This window comes from Muscardinus avellanarius (assembly GCF_963383645.1).
Source record: "Muscardinus avellanarius genome assembly, chromosome: 2".
In the NCBI taxonomy this organism is placed as follows: domain Eukaryota; kingdom Metazoa; phylum Chordata; class Mammalia; order Rodentia; family Gliridae; genus Muscardinus; species Muscardinus avellanarius.
The window spans coordinates 99,750,030-99,777,098 of record NC_137787.1 but is presented as its reverse complement, the minus strand read 5'-3'; the positions used below and the strand labels follow the sequence as shown (position 1 = coordinate 99,777,098).

Here is a 27,069-nt window from a genome sequence, read left to right as displayed (position 1 = left end):
CTTTCTTTCTTTCTTTCTTTCTTTCTTTCTTTCTTTCTTTCTTTCTTTCTTTCTTTCTTTCTTTCTTTCGGTGGCACTGGGGTTCCTGGAAGCCCTTCTACCTCCGGGCTACACTCCCAGACCTATTTTATATTTATATTTTTATTTTTTAAAATTTATTTTTATTGGTGCATTGTAATCATATATCACATTGGAATACAAGACTTGAGAGGATATATAAGCACACATCATCCAATTAGCCCTCATCCAGTCCCCATCCCATTCCCTCCCCCTCCCTCGATCCCATGCTTGCTTGGTGATTAACTTTGATACATTTGTTTATGTACCTCCTGCATTTTAAAGAGGCTCCATCCTCCCCTATTCCATACCCTCTGATTGGTCACCTTAGTTGCTTCACTATAGGGCCCTTTCTATAGCTTGACCTCTTCCTGTTGCCCCTTTCCTCCTAGTAATTGCTGATTAGGGGAAGCATCTGGTTTTTATTTTCTGTGATATTTCTCTGTGCATGCCGCGTTGCAAGTACCGATCCCACACTTGACGGCCCCAGTAGTGGCCTGGCTACCCGGTGGACTGATCCAGACCTCGCTGGCTCAAGCAGCGGCCTTGCCTCATGGGAGGCCCCAATTCTGGCCTTGCGGGCCCCCACACTGGCCTAACCCCTCGGTGGCCCCAGCACCAGCCTAGACTCAAGGCAGGCTCCGTCCCAGCCTCGCTGATCCTGGCACCGGCCTAACCCCTCGACAGATTCCTCTCCTGGCCTCGGAGGCCCCAGCATATTTTTAAATTTGGAAACAGGGTCTCTTAAGCCAGCGCGGCTGGCTTCGAACCTACGCGATCCTCCTGTCTCCGCCTCCCAAATGCGGAGATTACAAGTGTGCGCCACCACACTCCGTGCTTATCAATTTCTTATCTCAAGCATTTTGTTACAGCATCAGGAACATGGCTATCACAGCTACAAGTGTTTGGAGGTTCTTTTGTCTAAGGATAAAAATCTGGGTTTGGGGGAGGTAGATGTCTGAGAGCAGAGAGACTGAGAAATAGGAACACTTAAACAAATGCAGAATGGTTAAAGGTATTTCAAGGTGTTCTAAAGGCTTGTTTCTAGAAAATAGAATTGCATATTAGAAAGACCCTAATCAGTGATTTGAGAGAGCAAGGAGAGAAATTGTTGAAGCAGAGAGGCAGGTGGCTGGAACCAGGATGCATCTTAGTAACAATGACATTTTTCCATGGTAAAGAGCACAGTCAAGGTGGCAAGACATCCTCTGACAGCCTGCAATGCCTTGAGGTGAGATGGGTGTTTTTCTTGTGGTGGGAGATTCAAATGGATTGGTGTATGGACTAGGAGATCACAATTTTCCAGTTCAAAAGAATAAAAGGTAAGATGAGAGGTGAATAATATGCCACAGAAAATGAGTTATTATTTCCACAATCTGTTTTTGATGTTTGATTTCCATGATTCTGTGCCAAATAAGTAAAAAGAATCTTCCCATTTTTCTCTGAAGAGTGTTAACTACTTTGGCATATAATTTAAAGTGGTTCATACTTTTATTTCTAAAGAAACTATATTTTAAATGTTTAATTCAAGTGTCTGAAAAAGACTCAATTTATTAGCAAGACATGTGGGCAGAAAATCTTTTTCTCTTCCATAGTTAAAAAGGGTATTCATTTGTCACAAGCATATCTCGAGAAATAAACCTTAGGCTGTGATTAACTCTGAAAGTAGGCTTCTTTAAAAATTTCATATGACTGCCCTCTGGGCTTTGGGAATACTAAAGGCAAATTTATCATTCTCCAGAGAGTGTCTGGGACCTATGTCCCTCAGTGACAGGAAGAGGAATGCAGGCCTGCTTCACACTGGAGATGCACAGTTTGGGTATGTGAGCTCACCTTGCTTAAGAAGCTCCCCCAGCCCATGGCACCCCCAGGCACTGCTGCAAGGCAGGCAAAGGCACAGCCGGGATTCTCAGCCCAGGCACAGTCTCAAGTGGTTCCATACTATAAACTGGTTCATTCCCCGGCTATGATGTCCCAGTTCTGTTCCCCAGACCCAAAGCCTTATCCCCTTTTGAGTCTTTTCAGAGCCGGGCCTATTCTCCTTTATACCCTGTAACCTCCTGGGTGTTTTACTTCATAGCCATCTCCTGTGAGGTCACAGCTCCCTCCTTCCCAGGGGTCCCTCTGCACTTCTTTCAGCACACAGGATCTGCAGCTTACCCTGACACTCTGCATCTGCCTGTTAGAACTTCCCATTTGTAATCCATAGAAGGCGGCTTCTCCTTCAGAGTGAGGATAAAAGAACAGCCTCTCTAAGATGTCCCCGGGGTCTTGGTTATTAGACCCATCTCTGTTGTTATTTTTAGTTCCAAGACCCTTCATCTCAAGCTGCCCCACAAATAAAGATCAAATCAGGGGAAGGCAGGGCAGCTCTGAGACATGTCAGGAAGGGATGGGAATGCAGCCCGTATCTGTGTGGCAAATGCTCATGGTGCTTCACAGTGTTTTAATTGGCCCACGTTTTGAAACCTGGCATAGAAAAACCATCTTTATGGATCATTTCACCTCAAACCATCCTCCAGATCTTATATCTGAGAGCTCTCTCCTTAGCATTACCTCCTTGGGTTGATCAAAGAGCACACTCAAATCTGACCTACTTAGACCAAACTCTCACTTGCAAATACCCCCTGCTGGAGGAAAGGCAGCATGCCAGCTCAGCGCTCAGCTGTGAGGAATCCTATGCACCCTAGAAATGAGGCAGGAAACTGCCAAGAGTCTGACCAGCAAAGCAGAAAGGAGGCCGAAGAAATCCTGAGCTAATTTATAAAAGATAAACCACTATATGATTTCATGCAATGGAATAGTTATAAACTTAGTAACAATTCAAGAAGGAAAACTCATGATTGTGTACTTTTTCTAGAAACAAGTTGTAAAAGCTTATCTACTAATTAAAATTGGAAAATACTAAACCAAAGAGATTTAGAGCCAAATGATCTTTAGAAGCAGGTGCCTTTTGGGAATGTAATTCTTCTTCTGACCTGTACTTTGTATAGTTCTGACTTAACTTGTAAGACTATAATATATAGTGAGATTAGGCTGTAGGTTTGTTTCATTATCATTCTCTATCTTTAATGTTAATAAAATAAGAGCTGGGTGTGGTGGCGCATGCTTGTTAATCTCAGTACTTGGAAGGCTGAGAAAGGAAGATCACAGGTTTGTGGCCAGCTACTTGTGAGACCCTGCTTCAAAGTAAATAAAAATAGGGTTGGGGTATAGCTCAGAGGTAGAATGCCCCTGTGTTCTTTTTTTGTATTTTTATTGGTGCATTGTAATCATACATCACATTGGAATAAAAGACTTGAGTGGATATACAAGCACACATTATCCAATTAGCCCTCATCCAATCCCCATCCCACTCCCCCTCCCTTGATCCCATGCTTGATTGCTGCTTATCTTTGATACATTTGCTTACATACCTCATGAGTTTTAAAGAGATTCCATCCTCCCCCATTCCATCCCCTCTAATTGGTCACCTTAATTGCTCCCCTACAGGGCCCTTTCCTCAACTAGACCTCCTCCTATTACCCCTTTCTTCCTAGTTTTTGCGAATTAGGAAAGGTATGTGGTTTTTTATTTTCCGTAATATTTCTCTGTGCATGCCGCATTGCAAGTTCTGCTCCCACTCTTTTTTTTTTTTTTTTTTTTGGTGGTACTGGGGTTCCTGGAAGCCCTTCTACCTCCGGGCTACACTCCCAGACCTATTTTTGCATTTTTATTTGGAAACAGGGTCTCCTAAGCCAGCGCGCGGGGCTAGCTTCGAACCTGCGCGATCCTCCTGTCTCTGCCTCCCAAGCGCGGGGATTACAAGCGTGCGCCACCACGCCCGGCTTCTGCTCCCACTCTTGACGGCCCTGACACTGGCCTGGCCACCCAGAGGGCTCTGATCCTGACCTTGCTGGCTTCAGCACCAGCCTTGCCTCATGGCGGGCTCCGATCCTGGCCTCGCTGGCCCAAGCACTGGCCTCACCCCTCAGCAGGCTTCGATCCCAGCCTCGGAGGCCCCAGCACAGGCCTTGCCTCACGGAAGGCTCTGATCCCGGCCTCGCTAGCCCCACAACTGGCCTAACCCCTCGGGAGGCTCCGATCCCAGCCTTGGAGGCCCCAGCACTGGCCTTGTCTCATGGCAGGCTCCGATCTCGGCCTCACTGGCCCCTGCACTGGCCTTGCCTCATGGCAGGCTCTGATCCCAACCTCGCTGAGAATGCCCCTGTGTTCAATTCCCAGTACCACAAAATAAGCAAAAAAAAAAAAAAAAAAAAAAAAAAAAGCCCAAGATTTATTTATTGGTAGTGGGGATTGAACCCAGGGGCTTTCTACCACTGAACTTCACCCCCAGTCCTTTTTTTAGTTTAAAACAGGGTTTCATTAAATTGCTGAGGATCTTGCTAAATTGCCAGGGCTAACCTCAAACCTATATACCTCTTGTCTCAGGTTTTCAAAATACTGGTATTATAGGTGTGTACCACCATGTCTGGCTTAAAAGAGGATTTTAAAAAGAGAAAATGAAAGCCAGGTGTGGTGGTACACACTTGTAATCCCAGTACACAGGAGGCTGAGACAGGATGATTGTGGATTCACAGACAGACTCAGCTACTTAAGCCCTTAGCAACATAGTGAGACCCTGTTTCAAAAAAAAAGAATAAAAAATAGGGCTGGGGTGTAGCTCAGAGGTAGAATGCCCCTAGGTTCAATCCCCAGTACTGCTCCACCCCCCAAAAGAGAAAGGAAGAAAGGAAGAAAGAACAAGGAGACAAAGGGTATTTTGATAGTAAGTCTAATTTTACATATTAAAAACAAAAAGACCCCAGTAAAACAGAAAATACTTAAAAATGAGGCTCAAGTGGTATTTACATTTTTTATGTTTTCAGTTGTTTAATAGTTTTAACAATTTTCAAAAATACTTGAATTATCCATAAACATCCTAAGTACGATTAGCTTATTTTTAAAAGTATCAGCCTCAGTTACTTGGTGAGGCTCTTAGCAACTTAGTGAGTATAAAAATAGGTCTAAGAGTATAGTCTGGAGTTAGAAAAGCCCCTGGGTTCCACCCCCAGTACCCCCCACAAATATATATATATATCTTTTCAATAAAGATGACTGGCTGAGCCAGGTGTGGTGGCACATGCTTGTAATCCCAGTATTTGGGAGGCTAAGACAGGAGGATCACGCAGGTTCAAAGCCAGCCTCAGCTACTCAGTGAGGCCCTTTGAATCTCAGTGAAACCCTGTTTCAAAATAAAGAGTAATTTTAAAAAATAAGGGTGGGGATGTAGCTCGGAGGTAGAATGTCCCTGGGTTCCATCCCCAGTACCACACACACACAAAAAGATGATTGGCTGAGAAATAAACCAAAAAGGTAACACCCATAATATGTTCCCTAAGCCTATTTTGGAGGCATTTAATGAATGAGTCTCTCTTGCATACTAAGCAGATTGGTCATGCTTGAATTCTTAAACAGTGATGATTCATCTCCAAAATTTTCCTTACTGTTCTGAAGTGTTCCATTTATACCTACCACAGTGTGGAATCAGTAATCCAGAAGCATTTTTCAGGTAATTGAGAGTGTATTTTTCAAATATTGTCAGTGCAGAATACAGTGGTTAACACACAGTAGATGAAACAAAAGCTTTACAGAATCTTAATGAAACATGATTGAGAATATGCATAAAATAAAAATAGCATGGAAATATTCAGTAGTATTTCTAAGTTTCTGTTATGTACTTTCAATTAAGTATTTAACACTTAAAAGTATTTAGCATAAAACCTGAATTTGAATTCTTGATTTATGTTCTGTGTTCACTCAAACTACTAGACAGATATTTTAAAATTGTGTTATATTCTTCCATATGTAGATCATTTGTCATCCATTCATATATTTGTCTATTTTACTTCTTTACCAAAAACCGTGTGATGTCTGATCCATGCTTTGACGCTAGCGAGTGTCTTCTCACCTGGCTTCTTTCCTTGGCTTGTCTGGCAGTTCTCTAAAAGTTAATAAATATGTATGTGCACAAGTTAGTAAAAAGGCACTGGCTACAGAAGCTCAAAAACCTTGTATTTTTAGCCTGGGAAATTCTCCCTTGCCATGACACTCAGTACTTGGCCATTAGGACATGTCCCACACCGTAAGGCAGCTCTGGCAGGCAGCCTGCAATCTGAGCTGCTCTAGGGCCCGAGGTAGAGGAAAGAACAGACAACTCTGGAGGATGATTTGCTACCCACAGAGACCAGGAGCACCTCACTTAGCAATTAAGGAAGGCCAACTCTCATCATACAAGAGGATGCTCACAAAGCACCTTGGAATTTCCCAGAGTACAGATTGAGGAGGGTCTGCCCAGGGCCCAAAAGCCATTTTGAACTCAACAGATAAGCCAAGGTAGGAAATAAAATGAAAGTTTGCGGACAGCCTCACTGATTTAGCGAGGCCCTTCACAACTCAGTGAGACCCTGTTTCAAGAAAAATAAAAGGATTAGAAAATGGGGCTGGGGGGTATAGCTCAAAGGTAGAATGTCCCTGGGTCCCACCTCCAGTACCACAAAACAACAACAAAAACAACAACAACAACAAAAAAAAACCCAAATTGGATTCTTCTGGCTAATCCCACAGATAAAATTTAGAATCTAGAATCGAGAAAAGTAATTACAGAGGGGTTGTATTTCCTTTGGCTACTTCTTAATTCTCTCATGGGATTTGAATTTGTTAGTAATTTGCACAACTGAGGAAGCAGATGCCATTTACCCAACTGAAGTCCATGAGCATGTGAAGTGATCTGAGTGGAAAGGGTGAAGAGAGAGTAAAAGGTTAAAACTAAAACAAAACCAGTATCTGGGACATGATCCCACTTATATAAAAATTAAGTTTGTGAAGAAGTTGTGGAACCTAGCTGGGTGTGGTAACACAATTTGTAATCCCAGTACTTGGGAAGCTGAGACAGGAGGATCACAGGTTCACAGCCAGCCTCAGGTACTTAGTGAGGACCTCTGCAACTTAGTGAGACTCTGTTTTCAAACTAAAGAATGAAAAATAGGACTGAGGGTGTAGCTTGGAGGTAGAATGCCCCTGGGTTCCATCCCCAGTACTGGAAAAAAAAAAGTGGAACCTAAAAATATTAAAAGAGGGATTAAAAAAAGAGGCACATTCATTATGAGAATTGGCAAAGGATTTGAATGGTTCTCCAAAGTATATAGATATGGTTGATTAGCATCTTTGTGCGTGTGTTTGTATTTGATATTAGGGCTGGAACTCAGGGGCCTTCTGCCTCTGGCCTATACTCCCAGCCCTATTTTATTTTTTATTTTGAAACAGGGTCTCACTAAGTTGCTGTGAGCCTCACTAAGTTTCTGAGGCTGGCTTTGAACCTGTGATCCTCCTGTTTCAGCCTCCCAAGTACTGGGATTACAGGTGTGTGCCATCACACCCAGCTGATTAGCATCTTTTAAAACATTAGGGTGTTTGGATACAGTTAATGGACATTCCATTTGCTGTGGGGCTTAGAGGATTATAAATGAGTAAAATCCTTTGGAAAACAGTTTGGTAATAAATTCTAACACTGTCCAAAAATATTCAAATACTTTTGACTCTGATTTTTATACCTGAGAATCCATCTTAAGGAATAACCTCAAAATGTAGAAAGAAGTTTTGTTTGCAAAATGTACTTGGTTGTGTTATGCATAAAAGCAAAAATATTTAAACAAGTTATATATTCCCCAGTGTGGTACTGGCTAAGTAAACTCATAGTTTATGCTGCAGTCAATTTAAATGAAACAAATTATGAGTGGCTAGAGAACATGGGAAATGCACATCTTGTAATAAGTGAACAAAAAAGCTGGATACCAAGTTGCTTATCTAGGATCATTTCTAAGATTATCTCAACAGGTAGATTCTGCTATATTTTGTACAAATGTGTGTTAAGAATTCATGTCATTTGCAGAAAAATCAATGGACCTGGAGAACATTATGTTAAGTGAGATTAGGCAGTTACAGAAAGTGAAATTTTCTCTCATATGTCAAAACTAGGGAGTAATTAGGACACAAGAGATATCTTAATGGGGGGGGACCCCAGTGGAGCAAGGAAGAGGCTCTAGGGGAGGTTAGTGTTGGGGGGAGAGAGAATTAAGGAAGAAAACACTTCCACTGATGTTATGTACACATGTGCAATTATCACTGCTAATCTCAATATCACATTTGGGTAAGGGAAGGGACTGAGGGCAGTGGCGGGGGGGACTCACCATGTACTGTGTGCATGTATGTCCCTATCACTCTGAATTAAATGATGTGAGACTACAATGTACCAAATAAAATATAAAAATCAAAAAACAAAAAGAAAAGAATTCATGTTGGTAGACAAACAATGCTTCATCCTTTTTTTCTTTTCATTTTAAGCAACTGGTAACTGCTTAAAGATATGCCAAAGCTAATGGCTTTCACACGTAAGCCAGCATTGCAATCTCTTCATGTTGAGCTGTGAGTATTCTCAGACATTTTAGGACATATTTAGCTAAATCCAAACACTGGGTGTCACTGACTCACTTCCCAAAACTTCCAGTCTCAGGGCCAGGGTCTCTTTAAGAGTATGAATTATGTGGATTTTGTTTTTCTAGATAGTGGTGACAATGTCTTAGTCTTGGAATGAATTAGGAGAGAAGCTGCTTCTCTTATGCCTGTGACTGAGAACTTACACAGGCCTCAAGAAGGAAGGGCAAATGTCAGATGCTAAAGGGAATAAAATCATCTTGGATCCCCAAACAGAGGTGTAGACTCATCCATGGCTTCTCCTATACCTGGATGCACAAGTTTCCTTTTTATTTTTCAGGATGGAGTCAGCGCTGTCTGTGACCTTCACTGACCTCTTTGTGACAGATTGTGCAGAGAGTCTGCAGGTTGTCCAGGGAGCACTGTCCACCTCCCTCATACACAGGCTTGATGTGATCCACCTGCCAGAAATGTCCTTCCCCCGGGTTTCTTATCATTTCATTTAGCTGCAATAAGAACACAGGATCAGCAGTTTTCAACATGCATTGTAGGAACTGTTGGTTTTGCATTGTGCAATCATGTTTATACAGCAAAATCATGAGGAAAAAACACATTAGGGTAGCTTTTTATAGATTTTTATTATGAGTTAAAAAAACCCTAGTTGTGCAATTTGAAAGAAATAAAATGTGTTTCTGAAAGGTTTTTTTCCCTTACCTAACCCATTTTGAAAAACTTATAAGCAGGTATAAAATACCAAGACTCCTGACAGAATGGGGGAAAATTGGTCATTTCTATACCTCTGGGTTAGTTTATATGTTTCACTAAGCCAAAAGTGAGCAAAGAATAACAACTGATTGAAAATGAAAAACCTCTTAATATTAATGACTCAAATGATCTTTAATTGTTGGCCTATATGTTACTAATGTCAATGGCGGTGTAACAGTAATTACTATCACCCAGAAGTTTCATGTTATTCACCACAGAACTAACCATGGACTGGAATGAAACTTCTAGAATGAACTTCTGAACTTGTAAATCTGGAATAACAAAGAGGCCCACTTAATGTTTGTGGTATGTTTGTTTGCACATGTAATGAAGATGGTTATGTTTAAATTCATTCAAAGAATCACAGAGAGGTTTTATTAAGAGAATTTCCTGTGTTTTCTACTGTTTCTATTTTCTATGGTTACATTTCTCAAGTAAAAGTTAATTCCTGTATAACTGTAAAGCTATATTTGTGCTTCCCAAATGTTAAAAGTGTTAAAATAGGTATTAGACCAAACACCAGCCTGTTTGGCTAACCCGGTTCATCACAGCCTAAAATTTGTTTCCTTATGGGTGACATGGCTCCTACTTTTGGGCCTGGCAAACCATGTAAGTCTTGTCTCTCAGAGACTTACGCTGTCAAGCTCCAGATGATGCTCTAGATAATCTTCCAGATAAACATCTGTGGGAGCCCTTAGACAGCTATGGACACCTCAAATATCAATTGATCTAACCCCCATAAGTAACTTCCTTGCACCCTCAAGATTTGCTTTAGTTCATTACAGGCTCAGCATAAAGTCTGGACCATGGTGGCTGCTAGCAAGACAGACTGGGAAAGCCTATGCAACTGCTCCACCCCTTCCAGGTGTATGTAAAAAACTGTTTTTGTCTTCTCTGAGGCCTCGGTGAACTGGAACGTGGGTAGTGATTCTTGTCACCTTGACCACTATAAAGGTTGCTGGGAAGCCTGCCTGGATACACTGGACGCATGTAAGGCAGGACCCCAACCAGGAAAGCAACTAGCTCCCACAAACCATCAAGTTCAGGTGGCGGCAGCGGTCCTAAACGCATAACAGCAATTAGAGTCCCAGTTCTCTTCAGAGACAGGGACATCAAGCAAGGCCAAACTGAAGCTTATCTTTCCTGGATTAAGCTCCTTCAAGCCACTTTGATCTTTCTTAATATCTCTCAAGTTCCTGTTGATCCAACCAACTGTTTCCTTTGTGCCTCCCTCTCTCGTCCTCTGCCAGCTGCAGTCCCGGCAAACCTCACTGGTGTGATTCCATCTACTCCCTCTCACCCCACCATCTGCCGATTGGTAGGTGCAAGTTCAGTATTATCAGTCGGGCTGCAGGGGTGGCCGGAGGGGCCCTGGGACACAGTGCCTTCCTAGCCCAGGATTTAAAAAATAAGCTTAGAATAGCAGTGGATGCCACTTCCACTTCCACAGAATCCCTTCAGCGACAGATCACCTCCCTGGCAAAGGTGGCTCTACAGAATCAGTGAGCATTAGAATTACTGACTGCAAGAAAGGAGGTACTTGCCTCTTCCTTGGGGGAGAGTGTTGCTACTTTATTAATGAATCAGGCCAAGTCGAACAAAACCTTAATAACCTCAACAAGCTCAGTAGTTAAAGCATTTAGTTAAAGCAGTAGTTAAAGTGATTTAAAGCAGAGAGCTCGAGTGTCTGACCCATGGAGCTGGATAGGAAACCCCCTCCTGACCTGGATAATGCCCCCGGTGGGGCCAGTTGTTAGTGTTTGTTTTCTATGTGCAGTCGCACCCTGCTTTCTCAAGTTTGTAAAGAACCGTGTTAAGGAATTATCTTGGGTTTCTTTCCACCAACTCCTGCTCCACCAATATCCACCATGGATACTCCTTAAAGATTGTAGAAGCAAAGATTTGCTTCAATATCTACAAGGACCAGTGGGGAATGTGGAAGCAGAGGAGACTCAGTTTGATCTCACCTGACACTACCCTGTAACTGAATCCCCCTCCCTCTTCCTGTTTGAGCTGGTAAATCTAAATTTAACCTCATTCCTCTAGGAATGACTAAGCTACTCCCAGCAGGAAGGAGACTACCCCTTCCCCTAACATGGCTTATTTCTACCTAAAATTCCTGTGTGGTGTCTCCTCCCCAAACATCTCCTAATCGCGAATTGGTCTTGGACAAGAAGGAAATTAGTCAACTTCATGACCACTGCCCGAGGGAACACATTATTTCTAACACCTTTAAGAAAGCTTGTAGCCAGGACTGGTAGGGCTTCTGCAACTCCATTGCTTAGGAGGCTGAGAAAGGAGATCGCAGGTCCAAGGAAAGCTTCAGCACTTAGCAAGGCCCTCTCCATTTAGTGAGACCCTGCTTAAAAATAAAAAAATTAAAAAAAAAAAGTAGAGCTGATGTAGTTGAGAGGTAGAATTCCCTTGGGTTCAGTTCCCAGTACCACATGCATACACAAAGAAAGCTTGTCAGACCCTGCAATGGCACAGACATGATCAATATTGCTGACTTGAGAGGCAGCAAGTTAGAGCAGTAAACTTTGTCCAGCTGACCTCTGTTACTATCTGCCTTACTTTCTCTTCTACTGTATTGAGCTTTCTAATTTCTGTTAGAAGATGCATATTGATTTTTATTTTTGAGTTGGCATCGTTAGAAGCAATTGCAAATGGCAGTCTTGCACATCAAGCAAATGGCATATTCTTATCCTTTTTGGTTCTACCTTTTTTTTTTTTTTTCTTTTTTTCCTTTTTTGAGCCAGGGTCTTGCTAGGTTGATGAGAGTCTCATTATATACTAAGGCTGTCCTCGAAGATGTGATCTTCCTGTCTAAGCCTCCCAAGTACTGATTAAAGGCATGTGAAAAATAACTTGGTGCCACTCCTAAACATCCTAATTTAATTCAATTCTTTTATTTTTAATTTTATTTTTTTATTTTTTGGTGGTACTGGGGTTCCTGGAAGCCCTTCTACCTCCGGATCACACTCCCAGACCTATTTTTACATTTTTATTTGGAAACAGGGTCTCCTAAGCCAGCGCGAGCAGTTGGCTTCGAACCTGCGCGATCCTCCTGTCTCTGCCTCCCAAGCGCGGGGATTACAAGCGTGCGCCACCACGCCTGGCTTAATTCAATTCTTAAGAGAAAATTCCCTCCCTGACTGCTTTCCTCACTCTGAGTTCCGTGTGCCCTTTATCCTGAGAGCACTGTTGTGTTGGGTGAGATAACTCATATTGGGATTATATTTAAAAGAAAGAAAGGAAGAGGAAAGAGAGAAGGAAAGCAAAAGAATAAAAGAAGGAAAGAAGAAAGGAAGGAAGGAAAGCCTGAACCTGTGAGACACATAATAAATATCATTAATTATTGGCTGGACTTTCTTTAGAATACTATAGAATTAAAAAAAGGAGTGAGGCAAGGAACAGATGAAAACAGTGGTAAGAAATGGATAACCATTAAAACTGATGGTGGAGTTATGGTTCATTATTCTCTCTACTCTTGTATATATACTTGAAAATTCCCATGTTAAAAAGTTAAAGCCAGGTGTAGTGGCACATGCTTGTAATCCCAGTACTTGGGAAGCTGAGATAGGAGGATTACAAGTTCAAAGCCAGCCTCAGCAGTTTAGTGAGTCTCTTAGCAACTTAGTGAGACCCTGTTTACAAATAAAATATAAAATTCAAAATAGGTCTAGAGGTATAGCTCAGAGGTAGAAGGCCCCTAGTTTCTATCCCAAGTACCACACACACACACACAAAAAAAAAAAAAAAAAAAAAGTTAAAAAATGTCAGGCATGGTGGGCATGCTTGTAGTCCCAGCATTTGGGAGGCTGTGAGACAGGAGGGTCACGGTTTGTGGATAGTCTCAGCTACTTAGGCCCTTTGCAAGTCAGTGAGACCCTGTTTCAAAATAAGGAATAAAAAAAATAGGGCTGATGGTGTAGCTCAGAGATAGAATGCCTCTGGGTTCTATCCCTAGTACTGGAAAAAAAAAAAGTTAAAAAATAAGCCAGGTGAGGTAATGCATGCTTATAATCCCAGTACTTGAGAGGCTGAGGCAGGAGGATAGCAGGTTTGCGGCCAGCCTCAGCTACTTGATGAGGCCCTCCACAACTAGGTAAGACCTTGTTTCTAAAAAAAAAAAAAAAAAAAATAGGGCTGGGTGAGGGTATAACTTGGAGGTAGAATGCTTTTGGGTTCAATCTCCAGTACTGGCAAAAAAAAAAAAAGTTAAAAAATAGCCAGGCGTAGTGATACACACCTGTAACCCCATTACTTGGGAGGCTGACAGAAGGATCACAGGTTTGAGACTAGCCTTAGCAACTTAGACCATTTCAAAAAAAAAGCTGGGGGGAATAGCTCAGAGATAAAATATCTGGATTCAATCTCCAGTAACAAATATACATACAAAGTTAGTGAGTCAATATACATCAATCAGGACGATGCTTTCTGTCACATGATTATATAATTTACCTGTTCCAATGGGAGCTTCGAAGTCCAGGTAGCATCCAGAAGACTCTTCCTTTGATTTTTAGGAGCATCTCTCACACGTAAAAAGAGTTCTTGTGCATTCACATTACATAGCTGACACACACCATGTTCAGTTTCAAATACTTTGGCTCTCAGGTAACTGTTACTAGATCGAATCCAAAATTCCTCCTGACATTTCAGAGAGCAAAACCGTGAATCCCAGGCATTCACTTTAGACTCCTGCTTAGTTTGAAAAGTGGGATGCTGACAGTGAAGGCAGAGTGGATTTCCTTCATTATCCACAGCTTGAAAATAGCCTTTGGATGTAGAAGATTTCACAGTGAGCTCTGCTGGGTCTGTATATGGATTTAGAGATGGGACGCAGACTCCATCTTCAAGAAACTTTCTATAATTGAACAGAAAACACTGACTAGGTAACTAACAATCACTTTATTCCAAATAGTCACTACTTCATATAAAGGACCCTAGTTTCTATATTGATAAACAGCAAACACAGGATCCACAGATTTTGTGATTCAGTGTAAAAATGAAATAGCTGTTGTCAGCACTCTGTATTCCATGCCAAATACAAAAGAGTGGTGTGTTACAAAAATTAATTTAATATATATGGCTTCTCTTGGGAAGTTAGATACCTCCATGTTAAAAAACCAGACTCTGAACTTCTGGAGAAATTAGAAAATGAGAAGTTAGAAAGAGCTTCTTTAGGCTGGAAAAGGGCAGACTAAATCAGGCATGGTGACAAATGCCTGCAATATTGGTACTTGGGAGACTGATATAGAAGGATTGCAGGTTTGAGGCCAGCCTCAGCAAGTCCCTCAGAATCTAGTGAGACCATTAAAAAAAAAGAGAGAGAGCCGGGCGTGGTGGCGCACGCTTGTAATCCCCGCACTTGGGAGGCAGAGACAGGAGGATCGCGAAGGTTCGGAGCCAGCCGTGCACGCTGGCTTAAGAGACCTTGTTTCCAAATAAAAATCTAAAAATAGGTCTGGGAGTGTAGCCCGGAGGTAGAAGGACTTCCAGGAACCCCAGTACCACCAAAAAAAAAAAAAAAAAAAAAAAAAAAAAAAAAAAAAAAGGAGTAGAATACTCCTGAGTTTAATCCATAGTACCACCACAGAAGAAACACAAAGAAAGACCAGTATGATGTGAAACCTCAACTAAAGCTTGGTGGCTGCCCCAGTCTCTAACTGTGTTGTGTCACACACCTCGTCAGGCCAGAGTGGACATTATAAACTCTGCTGGCTCACAAGATACAGGGAGTCTTCACAGTCATAAAATGAAGCAGAGGAAGTGACAGCAGAGATAAGGATGAGAACAGAAGGCTTGATAAACATCATGTCCCCAACAAGTGAACTCAGACTTAACCAAATTAAACTAGAAATGAGACATGACAGGACATGTGTGAACTCAGTTTGTTAGACTCAAAGAAAAAGGTGCACTACTCAGCCATTCCGAAAAGTCTATCCTGGGAAGTGATGACTGCTTTGCATATCTGTCATTGCTGGTGATTAGAAAGGCTAGGAGAAAACCTTTTTATGGGTAAAAGAACTCAAGATTGGGGAGAATCCAGGCTTGACCTCAGGTATCCTGGCCTCTTCCACTCAGGCTCGGGAAAGGTCCCTTAGGCTACCTGGTCTCAGGGTCCTTCCTCCTCTCTAATTCTGTAAGATCATAAGCCTCAGATTGGTTGTGAAAGCTCTGAGTAACCTCTAATGTGGACATACAAAGGTGAGGTATCATTACAAGAATTAGTACATACATTTAAAGGAAAATTCTTAGTGGTGTTGTGCTCTTACTTTGTGGAAGGATCCCGTGGCCTAGATTCCTTTGTAATCAAACGGACATGGCCCCCATCATTCTTCACCTTGTCCATTGAGGCTGCAGCAACATCTTCTTTGGTTATGTATCTAAAACAAACACACAGTAGGTAGGTTTCCCTCTTTCATGTAAGAATTTCTCCATTTCATATTCACATTGCTCCTTGCAAAAGCAATGGGAGCAAAGATGAGATGCAACTCTACTCGTTGCGCTAATATTAAGGTTAGGAAATGTCGTGTTCACCCTTTACTTACATTGGTATCCACTGTGAGGAAAACACATCTCTTTCTTCCAAAATAGTTTTCTCAAGATTCATTTTTCTAAGAAATTTGAGTCAAACCCAATCTTTTGGACCAATTTTCAAAATTTATGGGAAAAAAGAAATGTACATGGGAGTAAGAAATGATCAAACACACTACAACTGACAGAATTAAGAAAACTGCTTGCCAATTGCAAAATTTTCCAAGAGCATTTGTTTGCCTTCCTCTTAACATTTCCTTCAGGGCTTCTCCAAATCACCTGTGTCAGTAATAATACTGTATCAGAGTTTTTGGCTAAAGTGATTCTTTTTTACTTAACCAGGTTCTATCACATCTCTTATAATCTCAAGGTTGCTCCCGTTAGTAAATTTCCACTGAAACAAGGCCACCCTTGATTTCAGAATCTTATTACACAACACTATCAATACTACATGATGGCTGGGCATGGTGGCACATGCTTATAATCCCACCGACAGCCTCAGTTACTTAGTGAGGCCCTTTGCAACTCAGTGAGACCTTGTTTCAAAATAAAGAATAAAAATTTGGGCTGGGGGTGTGGCTGGAAGGTAGAATGCCCCTGAGTTCAATTCTCAGTACCACACACACACACAAAAAAAAATCAAAACAAAACAAAATCACATGATGGTTTAGGGACTGTAAATAAAGAGGAAAGTAATTCTAGCTAAAGGTGATAGGGGAATTTAAGTAGGTGAAATGTGATTACCCAATTAATTCCTTCTAATTAGCATGGCCCAATTTCTCTGGTAGTTTACATCTTTTTTTAGTTTTTTAAAAAAATTAGTTTAAACATGAATTTCTTCACATTTTGAGTACTTCATTTTTTTTTTTTTTTTTTTTTTTTTTTTAATTTTATTTTATTGGTGCACTGTATTCATACATCATAGTGGGATACAAACTTTTGTAGACATACATGCACACATCGCCCAGTCAGCCCCCACCCAATCCCCACCCCATTCTCTCCCCATCCCTCCCTCCCATGCTTGGCTTAGTGGTTGACATCTAGTATTATAGCAATTTATCCAAAATTAAAAATGATAATCTCACATAACAGTTTCATTTGTCTGATACCAAGCTTTTGATGACTTAAAGATAACATTTCAATATTTCTTTTTGCTTTCTTTCTTACCAGAGAATATTTTTTTCTTTTTTTTAGGTGAAACTATCATATATTTATTTTTCAGAAAAAAATCTATCCTGATATGGAATATGGACTCTAGATACCCAAAACAATCTCGAAGCAAAAACAAAGCTAGAAGATGTATATTTTCTGATTTCAAACCATATAAAGCTACAATAATTGAAACAGTGTAGTACTGTTCTAAAGGCAGATATATAGACCATTGGAGTTAAATACAAGCCTAGAGCTAACTTCTTCCCTATATTGTCAAGTTATTTTTGACAAGGTTTCCACGAAGATTTGGTGGTGGAAATAATAATCTTTTAACTAAATATTGTTGAAAAATAATAATTACATCGAAAAGAATAAAATTGGACCCTTACCTAATCCCACATACAAGTATTAACTCAAACTAGATAAAAGACCTAAATATAAATCTTAAGACTATAAACTTTTAGGAGAAAATCTGGGTCATAAAACCTCACAACATTGAAATTGGCAGTGATTTCTTGGATATGATTTCAATGGCACAGGCAACAGAAGAATATACAAACTCCCTAAAAAATAAAAGAAAATATTGTATATCCAAAGACAATGTAAACAGAGTTAAAAGTTACTAATAGAATTGGATAAAATATTTCCAAATGCTATATCTGAAGGTATATTAATATCCCAACTAGAAATCCTAAAAATTAACAACAATAAAGGCAAACAATACAATTTAGAGATAGGTAAAAGACTAACATAAATAATGAATCTCCACAGATAACCAATCTTAGTTGTCTGTTGGATGGAAACTCTTGTTTCTCTAGTTCTGGTGAGTGTTACCTCTTTCTTCTTTGTAGTTAATCTCTTTGAGTATTTTCTCTAGTGCTGGTTTTGAAGACATAAATTCCTTCAGTTTCTGTTTGTCATGGAAGCTTCTTATTTCTCCATCTAATTTGATAGAAAGTTTTGCTGGATAGGAAATTTTTGGCTGGAAGTTGTTTTCTTTCAGAGTTTGGAATATGTTACTCCAAGCCCTTCTGGCTCTCATGACTTGGTTTGGGAAGTCTGGAGTGATTCTAATTGGTTTGCCTCTGAATGTCACTTGGCCCTTTGTTTTTGTTGCCTTTAAGATTCTCTGCTTGGCTTCCACATTGGTCATTTTGACAATTATATGGCGTGGGGATCCTCTTCTCGGATCCTGTCTAAAGGGAGTTCTATAAGTTTCCTGGATCTGTGTATCAACCTCTTGCTCTATATTTGGAAAATTTTCTGCTATTACTTCCTTGAAGAGATTGTTGATCCCTTTGGTATCACTTTCTTTTCCCTCCTCTATTCCAATTATTCTTAGGTTAGCTCTCTTAAGATGGGCCCATATTTCTTCAATGTCAGATTCCTGCTGTTGGATATCTTTTTCTAGATTAGAAACTATGCATTCATTTTTGGATTGCTCATCTTCTAAGAGCGAGATTCTGTTCTCCATGTGGTCTAATCGGTTGTTTGTGCTTTGAATTGAGGCCTTTACTTCATTAATTGCATCCTTTATCTCTTTTTGGCTCTCTCTGAGTTCTTTTCGAAGCACCTCTATTATTTCTACAGTTATTTTCCTGATTTGATCTTCTAGAAATCTCTGATTTTCTGTTTTATCAGGTTCTGATGTTGTGGGGTTGTGCACATTCATTGCTCCAGTATTATTCCTCTTTCCCATGATTTCGGAGGTTTGTGCCTTCTCTGGGTTCTTCCCTTGGGTCACTATGGCTTCACTTAAGGTGCTCTGGATCTCGAGTCTGTATTATCTCAGACCCTACTACTCCTTTACTGGGTTGTATCACAGAGTCTCCGACCCAGGGAGTCGATAGAGGCTGCTTTAAACTATGGGGGGTGCCAGGTTGCACGCTCTCCTATGGTGTGATATCTCTGCCACCACCACTCCCTCACTGGGTCAAGTCCCAGGAGGCACAATACTGGGATTTCTCCTCTGTGGCCCGCAATTTGACTCACTGTTCTTGAGTACGTAGATGTAGTTGTACTGGACTCGGTGAATTCACTGCTGCTGCCGCCGCCAGTGGCAATATGGCGCCTCTGCCACGCCCTCGGCCATGAGGCTGGCGTATTTTTTCTTCTCTGGTTTTGATTTCCACTCTGAATCCCTGCAGCGTGTGCTGAGCTCAGCCACTGGGAGCTTTAAATGCTGTCTGCGCCGAAAGTTCCCGCCTGGCTGTTCCGCAGCGGCTCACCTGGCTTGCTGTAGCCGTCCGCTGAGTTCGCCGCTGCCGCCGGCAGTATGGCGCTGCTGCCGCGTCCTCGGGCGCGTGTGTCTCCTCAGTGGCCCTGAGCTCTGTTCTCAGTCCGCTTTCTCTCTGGAGCCTGGTGGTTTTTTTGTTTTTCTGGTGATGGTGTTTTCTGGCTATGAAAGGCGCTCTTTTTGTGGTAATGGAGATTGGTTGTTAGCGGGACTCTTAAGCCCCGCTTTTCTCGGTCGCCATCTTCCCGGAAGTCTCACATTCTTCTTCTGAGTACTTCATTTGAAAGCTCAACAATAAAAGTTCTATCACAATGAAATTGTGCAATAGATAATATTTTAGAAATTTGTTCTTATGTAATTAAAATAGATTCAATACTAAACAGATTTCCTCCTTTCCAAAAACTTTTGTTAATTTTTGATTAGGTGATAAATATAGATGGTTCCAAATTTAAAAGGCATATGACAGTTCATGATAAAGAGTAAGATTTCCATCCTTCTTTGGCCTTTCCCCAGAAGACAGCCCAGTTGCCAGTTTATAAGTCATTTTTATAGTTTATTTTTCTGTGCATTGGTATAGAGCTTTTATTTTGCATTTTAATTGACATGATTCTCATTTAAATTAACCAGAGTTTACAAACTCAGTGCATTTTAGTGTATTCACAAAGTTGTGCCTCCCGCACCACTAATTCCAGAACATTTTCATTCATTCCCATTTCCAAAACAAACTTACACCCATTAACACTCACTTTCCATTATATTTTATTTGTAGAAATCAATGACAGTGTAGTAGATACTATTCTTCCCCTAGCCTGCCTGAACCTACATCTCACAGATCTTTCTACACCAGTATACAGAGTTGTTCTATTATTTTAATGGTTCCATATTAGTCTATTATTTGGATAAACCATGTAATATATCTAAGTCATCTCTGCCTAATGGGCCTTTAAGTGGTTGCTAGTCTTTGCTATCATAAGCAAGGCTACAATAGATATTATATACATTATCTTTTCTACACATTAAGTATAGGTAGAGTAAGTCTTCCAAGGTATAATTCCTGGCTTAAAAGTTTTGAGTGCTTTAAGAATGTGCAGATTTTGACAAACTGCTCTCTTTTGAGCCTGCATAGTGCACTTTTCTACCAGCAGCTAGTGAGAGTGCCTTGTTTCCTCATGCTTTCACTAGCACAATGATGTCAATAAGAAAAATCTCTGCTAATAGCGATAGATACCCCTTTATAGCATTAAATTTGCATGTCTACTATAAGAGTACAGGCGAGTATCTTTCTACATGTTTACATTTCCACCTGTGTGCTGCCACCACTTCCTCTGCCTCCTTCTCTGTGCAGGAAATGAATCCAGGAGCATTTTGCCTTTGAGTTACACCCCCAGCTTTTTTTTTTATTTTGAAACAGTGTCTTACTAAATTACTAAGGCTGTCTTTGAACTGAAATCCTCCTGTCTCAGCCTCCCAAACCTTGGGGTTACAGGTATGCGCCTCTATGCCCAGTGTGTGTCTATCTTATACCAAAAAAGAAGCTAAATTATAGTGATTTTTTTGTTGTTGTTTGGTGGTACTGGGGGTGGAACCCAGAGGCTTTCTACCTCCGGGCTATACTCCCAGGTCCATTTTATATTTTATTTGGAAACAGGGTCTCACTAAGTAGCTGAGAGCCTCACTAAGTAGCTGAGGCTGGCTTCGAACCTGTGTGATCTCCTGTCTCAGCCTCCCAAGAGCAGGGATTACAAGCGTGCGCCACCATGCCCGGCGTAGTGAATTATTTTTGAGGTTTTTTTTTTTTTTTTTTTGAGGTACTGGGGATGGAACCCAGGGGCATTCTATCTCCAAGCTGCATCCCCAGCCCTATTTTTTTAGTCTTTTTTTTTTCTTTTTTTTTTTTTATTGGTGCACTGTATTCATACATCATAGTAGGATACATACTTTTGTAGACATACATGCACACTTTTCCCAGTCAGCCCCCACCCAATCCCCACCCCATTCTCTCCCTATCCCTCCCTCCTATGCTTGGCTTAGTAGTTGACATCTAGTATTATGGCAATTTATCTAAAATTAAAAATGATAATCTCACATAACAGTTTCATTTGTCTGATACCAAGCTTTTGATGACTTAAAGATAACATTTCAATATTTCTTTTTGCTTTCTTTCTTACCAGAGAATATTTTTTTCTATTTTTTAGGTGAAACTATCATATATTTATATATTTATTTTTCAGAAAAAAAATCTATCCTAATATGGAATATGGAGTCTAGGTACCCAAAACGATCTTGAAAAAGAACAAAGCTAGAAGATATATATTTTCTGATTTCAAACCATATAAAGCTACAATAATTGAAACAGTGTAGTACTATTCTAAAGGCAGATATATAAACCATTGGAGTTAAATAAAAGCCTAGAGCTAAATTCTTCCCTATATTGTCAAGTTATTTTTGACAAGGTTTCCACGAACATTTGGTGGTGGAAACGATAATCTTTTAACTAAATATTGTTAAAAAATAATAATTACATGGAAAAGAATAAAATTGGACCCTTACCTAATCCCATATACAAATATTAACTCAAAATAGATAATAGACCTAAATATAAATCTTAAGACTATAAACTTTTAGGAGAAAATCTGGGTCATAAAACCTCACAACATTGAAATTGGCAGTGATTTCTTGGTTATGATTTCAATGGCACAGGCAACAGAGGAGTATACAGACTCCCTAAAAAAAAAAAAATTGTATATCCAAAGACAATGTAAACAGAGTTAACAGTTACTAATAGAATGGGATAAAATATTTCCAATTGCTATATCTGAAGGTATATTAATATTCCAACTAGACATCCTAAAAATTAACAACAATAAAGGCAAACAATACCATTTAGAGATAGGTAAAAGACTAACATAAATAATGAATCTCCACAGATAACCAATCTTAATTGTCTGTTGGATGGAAACTCTTGTTTCTCTGGTTCTGGTGTGTGTTACCTATTTCTTCTTTGTAGTTAATCTCTTTGAGTATTTTCTCTAGCGCTGGTTTTGAAGACATAAATTCCTTCAGTTTCTGTTTGTCATGGAAGCTTCTTATTTTTCCATCTAATTTGATAGAAAGTTTTGCTGGGTAGGAAATTTTTGGCTGGAAGTTGTTTTCTTTCAGAGTTTGGAATATGTTACTCCAAGCCCTTCTGGCTCTCATGACTTGGTTTGGGAAGTCTGGAGTGATTCTAATTGGTTTGCCTCTGAATGTCACTTGGCCCTTTGTTTTTGTTGCCTTTAAGATTCTCTGCTTGGCTTCCACATTGGTCATTTTGACAATTATGTGGCATGGGGATCCTCTTCTCCGATCCTGTCTAAAGGGAGTTCTATAAGTTTCCTGGACCTTTGTATCAACCTCTTGCTCTATGTTTGGAAAATTTTCTGCTATTACTTCTTTGAAGAGATTGTTGATCCCTTTGGTTTCACTTTCTTTTCCCTCCTCTATTCCAATTATTCTTAGGTTAGCTCTCTTAAAATGGGCCCATATTTCTTCAATATCAGATTCCTGTTGTCGGATATTTTTTTCTAGATTAGAAACTATGCGTTCATTTTTGGATTGCTCATCTTCTAAGAGCGAGATTCTGTTCTCCATGTGTTCTAATCGGTTGTTTGTGCTTTGAATTGAGGCCTTTACTTCATTAATTGCATCCTTTATCTCTTTTTGGCTCTCTCTGAGTTCTTTTTGAAGCACCTCTATTATTTCTACAGTTATTTTCCTGATTTGATCTTCTAGAAATCTCTGATTTTCTGTTTTATTGGGTTCTGATGTTGTGGGGTTGTGGGCATTCATTGCTCCAGTATTATTCCTCTTTCCCATGATTTCCGATGTTTGTGCCTTCTCTGGGTTCTTCCCTTGGGTCACTATGACTTCCCTTAAGGTGTTCTGGATCTCGAGTCAGTAGTATCTCGGACCCCACTACTCCTTTACTGGGTTTTATCACAGAGTCTCCGACCAAGAGAGTCGATAGAGGCTGCTTTAGACTGTGGGGGGTGCCAGGTTGCACGTTCTCCTATGGTGTGATATCTCTGCCACCGCCCCTCCCCCACTGGGTCAAGTCCCAGGGAGTACAGTACTGGGATTTCTCCTCTGTGGCCCGCAATTTGACTCACTGTTCTTGAGTACGCAGATGTAGCTATACTGGATTCGGTGAATTTTCTGCTGCTGCCGCTGGTGGCAATATGGCGCCGCTGCTACGCCCTCGGCTACGGGGCTGGCGTTTTTCTTCTTGATTTTGATTTCTTCTGAATCCCTGCAGCGTGTGCTGAGCTCGGCCACTGGGAGCTTTAGATGCTCTCTGCGCGGAGAAATCCCGCCTGGCTGTTCCGCAGTGGCTCACCTCGGCTTGCTGTAGCCGTCCCGTGAATTCGCTGGTGCCGCCGGCAGTATGGCGCTGCTGCCGCGTCTGCCACGTCCTCGGGCGCAAGGCCGGTTATCTCCTCTGTGGCTCTGTTCTCAGTCCGCTTTCTCTCTGGAGCCTGGTGATTTTTTGTTTCACTGGTGATGGTGTTTTCTGGCTATGAAAGGCGCTGATTTTGTGGTAATGGAGATTTGTTGTTAGCGGGGCTCTTAAGCCCCACTTTTCTCGGTCGCCATCTTCCCGGAAGTCCTTTTTTTTATTTTTGAAACAGGGTCTCACTGAGTTGCGAAGGGCCTAAGTAGCTGAGGCTGTCCGTGAACAGTGATTCTCCTGTCTCAGCCTCCCAAATGCTGGGATTACAAGCTTGCGTCACCATGCTGGGCTCTTTTTGAGTTCTTTAGTTTGCCCTTTTTGTTTTAAAATTTCCTCTTGAGGCCCTCATTTTTTCAACCATTTTATTTCTTTGACAAAAGTGCTTTGCTAAAGTATCTGTGGATTCTAAATGAACTCAAAACCTTCCTGGCTTTGAGAGTCAATAGGATATTAAGCCTTGCCTAAGGTTATTATCCAATGTTTAAAAGCTTAGAAACCTAATTCAGTAACTTTGAAAGATGCTGAGAAACCCAGCCACAGATTTAGAAACTAAAAATAATTTCTAGCTTTCATATAAACCATTTAAACATAAGTTTTTGGAAAGCACAAGAAAAAGATCAATTAACCCCAGAGAAGAGCGTAGACAACTTTTCAAACCAAGTTGCCAACATTTAATTTTGCTACTGAGGTTTGCTAGGAAATTCATGTAAATCTACCAACCCTCAGAAGGATTGTGGTAAATCCCACTTTTAGCATACAGGAAAGGAAGATTGTTACTAAACTAATTCCTGGGAAAGAATGGGATTAGAAGCCAAGCATGATAGTACATGCCTGAAATCTCAGTATTTTGGAGGCTAAGACAAGAGGATCCCAGGTTTGAAGCCAGTCTCAGCAATTTGGCAAGGCTCTTTGCAACTTTTTGATATCCTGTTTCCAAACAAATAAAATAGGGCTTGGGGTATAGCTCAGAGGTAGAATATCCTGAGTTCAATCCTCAGCAACACACACACACACATACACGCACACACACGTATGAACACACACACACACACACACAGGTAGAAGATGGAAATTTTCACAAGAAGAAAAGAGTATGCATTAGAAAGTGATCAATACTAGTAAGAACAATCCTGGGCTCCAGGTTGCTAACTGCATTGTAAACCATCTGTAGGTAGATAAGGCCTGCAAACTGGCAGAGTCACTGGAAAATAATCTTGTTGAAGACCCAGGCACAGCATTTGGGGGAATTCCCAAGAAGAGTGAGTTCCTGTTTCTTTCTTGGTACGTGTGTGTGTGTGTGTGTGTGTGTGTGTGTGTACGCGTGAGACTAGAGTTTGAAACCAGAGGCATTCTATATCTGAGCTATACCCATAACCCTTTTTAGTTTTTATTTTTTTAAAGTTTATTTATTTATTTATTTATTTATTTATTTATTGCAGGTCTGGGGGTAGAACCCAGGGGCATTCAATCTCTGAGCTACACCCCCTGCCCTATTTTTTATTCTTTATTTTGAAACAGGGTCTCACTAAGTTGTGGAGGGCATCACTAAGTAGCCGAGGCTGTCAGCGAACTGCGATCCTCCGGTCTTAGTCTCCTGGATGCTGGGGTTACAAGTGTGCACCACCACGCCTGGCCTTAGTTTTTTATTTTGAAGCAGAGTCTTACTAGGTTACTGAGAGTATTACTACATTGCTGAAGCTGTCCTTGAACCTATGGTCTTTCCTATCCAAAGTACTGGGATTACAGCATGTGCCCATACCCAGCTCATTCAATATTTTCAAGAGATGAATCCTCCATCCTCAAGCCTAGGAAGCAAAATGTGGGAGCTAACATTCTGGACGGTGAGTAAAGGGGTCCAAAGACTTTAATGTAATGCTTCTCTCTGTCTCCACTGAGCCTGGTATTTTCAAGTCTGAAGACTTTCTGGTCTAGATTCTCTAGACAGTAAACTGATAGGATGGTGGGAGGGAAAGAAGGCCCAGATCCAACTGCTCCTCATACAGACTTCTAATTGTTCAGTCCTATCTTTCATACCTGCTTTGAGAAATACATGGTTTGTCTAAAAATAATGAGAATTACTAAGGTTCTGCTACAAGAATCGCAGTGCTTCTCATAGCATCTCCCCGTGCAGGTGCATAGGCTTCATTCTATGGCTGTTAAGTCGGCTTCCTTCTCTCTAATCAGTCACCAAGGTCTATTGATATACCTCTGTAACCGCTCTCTCCATTTTCTTTTCTTTTTTCTCCATTCCCATTGCTAATTCCTTAACAGAAAGCCTCATCAGTGTTTTCCAGGTCCACTAGCATAGCCTTTTAATTTGGGTGATAGGTAGATTTTTGTGTGTGTGTGTGTGATACTGGGGATGGAACCCGGGGCTTTCTACCTCCAGGCTAAACTCACAGACCTATTTTATATTTTACTTGGAAACAGAGTCTCACTAAAAGTTGCTGAGAGCCTCACTAAGGCTGGCTTTGAACTTGCACGATACTCCTGTTTCAGCCTCCAAGTACTGGGATTACTGAGAGCCTCATTAGTAGCTAAGACTGGCTTCGAACCTATGCAATCCTCCTGTCTCAGCCTCCCAAGCACTGGGATTACAAGTGTGCGCCACCATGCCTGGCAAATGTGTGGAATTTCTTTTTTTTTTTTTTTTCTTTTGGTGGTACTGGGGTTCCTGGAAGCCCTTCTACCTCCAGGCTACACTCCCAGACCTATTTTTACATTTTTTTTTTTTTAATTTGGAAACAGGGTCTCCAAAGCCAGCACCATGCGGCTGGCTTCGAACCTGCATGATCCTCCTGTCTCTGCCTCCCAAGCATGGGGATTACAAGCGTGTGCCACCACGCCTGGCGAATGTGTAGAATTTCTAAGATATCCTCTAAGATTCCTATCCTCTGGTTATTTATCAACCATTAATCTAAGTATTACTATAAAGGGATTTCATAGATAAAATATTGATTGATCGATTGAGTGTGGTACTGGGAACTGAACCCAGAGCCATTCTACCTCTGAACTACATCCTTGGCCCATTTTTATTTTTGTTTTGAAACAGGTTCTTGCTGGGTTGCTGAGAGTCTTGCTACATTGCAAAGGCTGTCTTCAAATGTGAGATCCTCCTGTCTCGGCCTCCCAAGTATTGGGATTATAGTAAAAGTCACTAACTGGTTGATTTTACAAAAGGGAGATTACTGGGTAGGTCCAATATAATCAGACAAGCCCTTAAATAGCAGCAGCAGAAGAAAGCAGAGAGATTCCAAGCAGAAAACAGTGACACACTGCTGCTGGTCCTGAAACACAGAGGCTCATGTGCCAGGACCAGAGAGAGGTCTCCATGAGCTGTTGGTGACCCCCAGCTGAC

The 27,069-nt window shown here is 41.0% G+C and overlaps 1 protein-coding gene across 1 annotated transcript in view; it reads right to left on the bottom strand.

Annotated features, from left to right (window-relative positions):
* Positions 1-5,941: 5,941 nt before the first annotated feature.
* The window catches only part of ZRANB3 (zinc finger RANBP2-type containing 3), a gene marked incomplete at both ends in the record, with an annotated part of 221,020 nt that continues 199,892 nt past the window's right edge, over positions 5,942-27,069 (bottom strand). Inside the window, 4 exons of the mRNA XM_080688973.1 lie at positions 5,942-6,040; positions 8,904-9,035; positions 13,759-14,161; positions 15,573-15,683. Of these exons, the coding sequence (XP_080545099.1) occupies positions 5,942-6,040; positions 8,904-9,035; positions 13,759-14,161; positions 15,573-15,683 (745 nt within the window). The remainder of the gene's footprint in view (positions 6,041-8,903; positions 9,036-13,758; positions 14,162-15,572; positions 15,684-27,069) is intronic.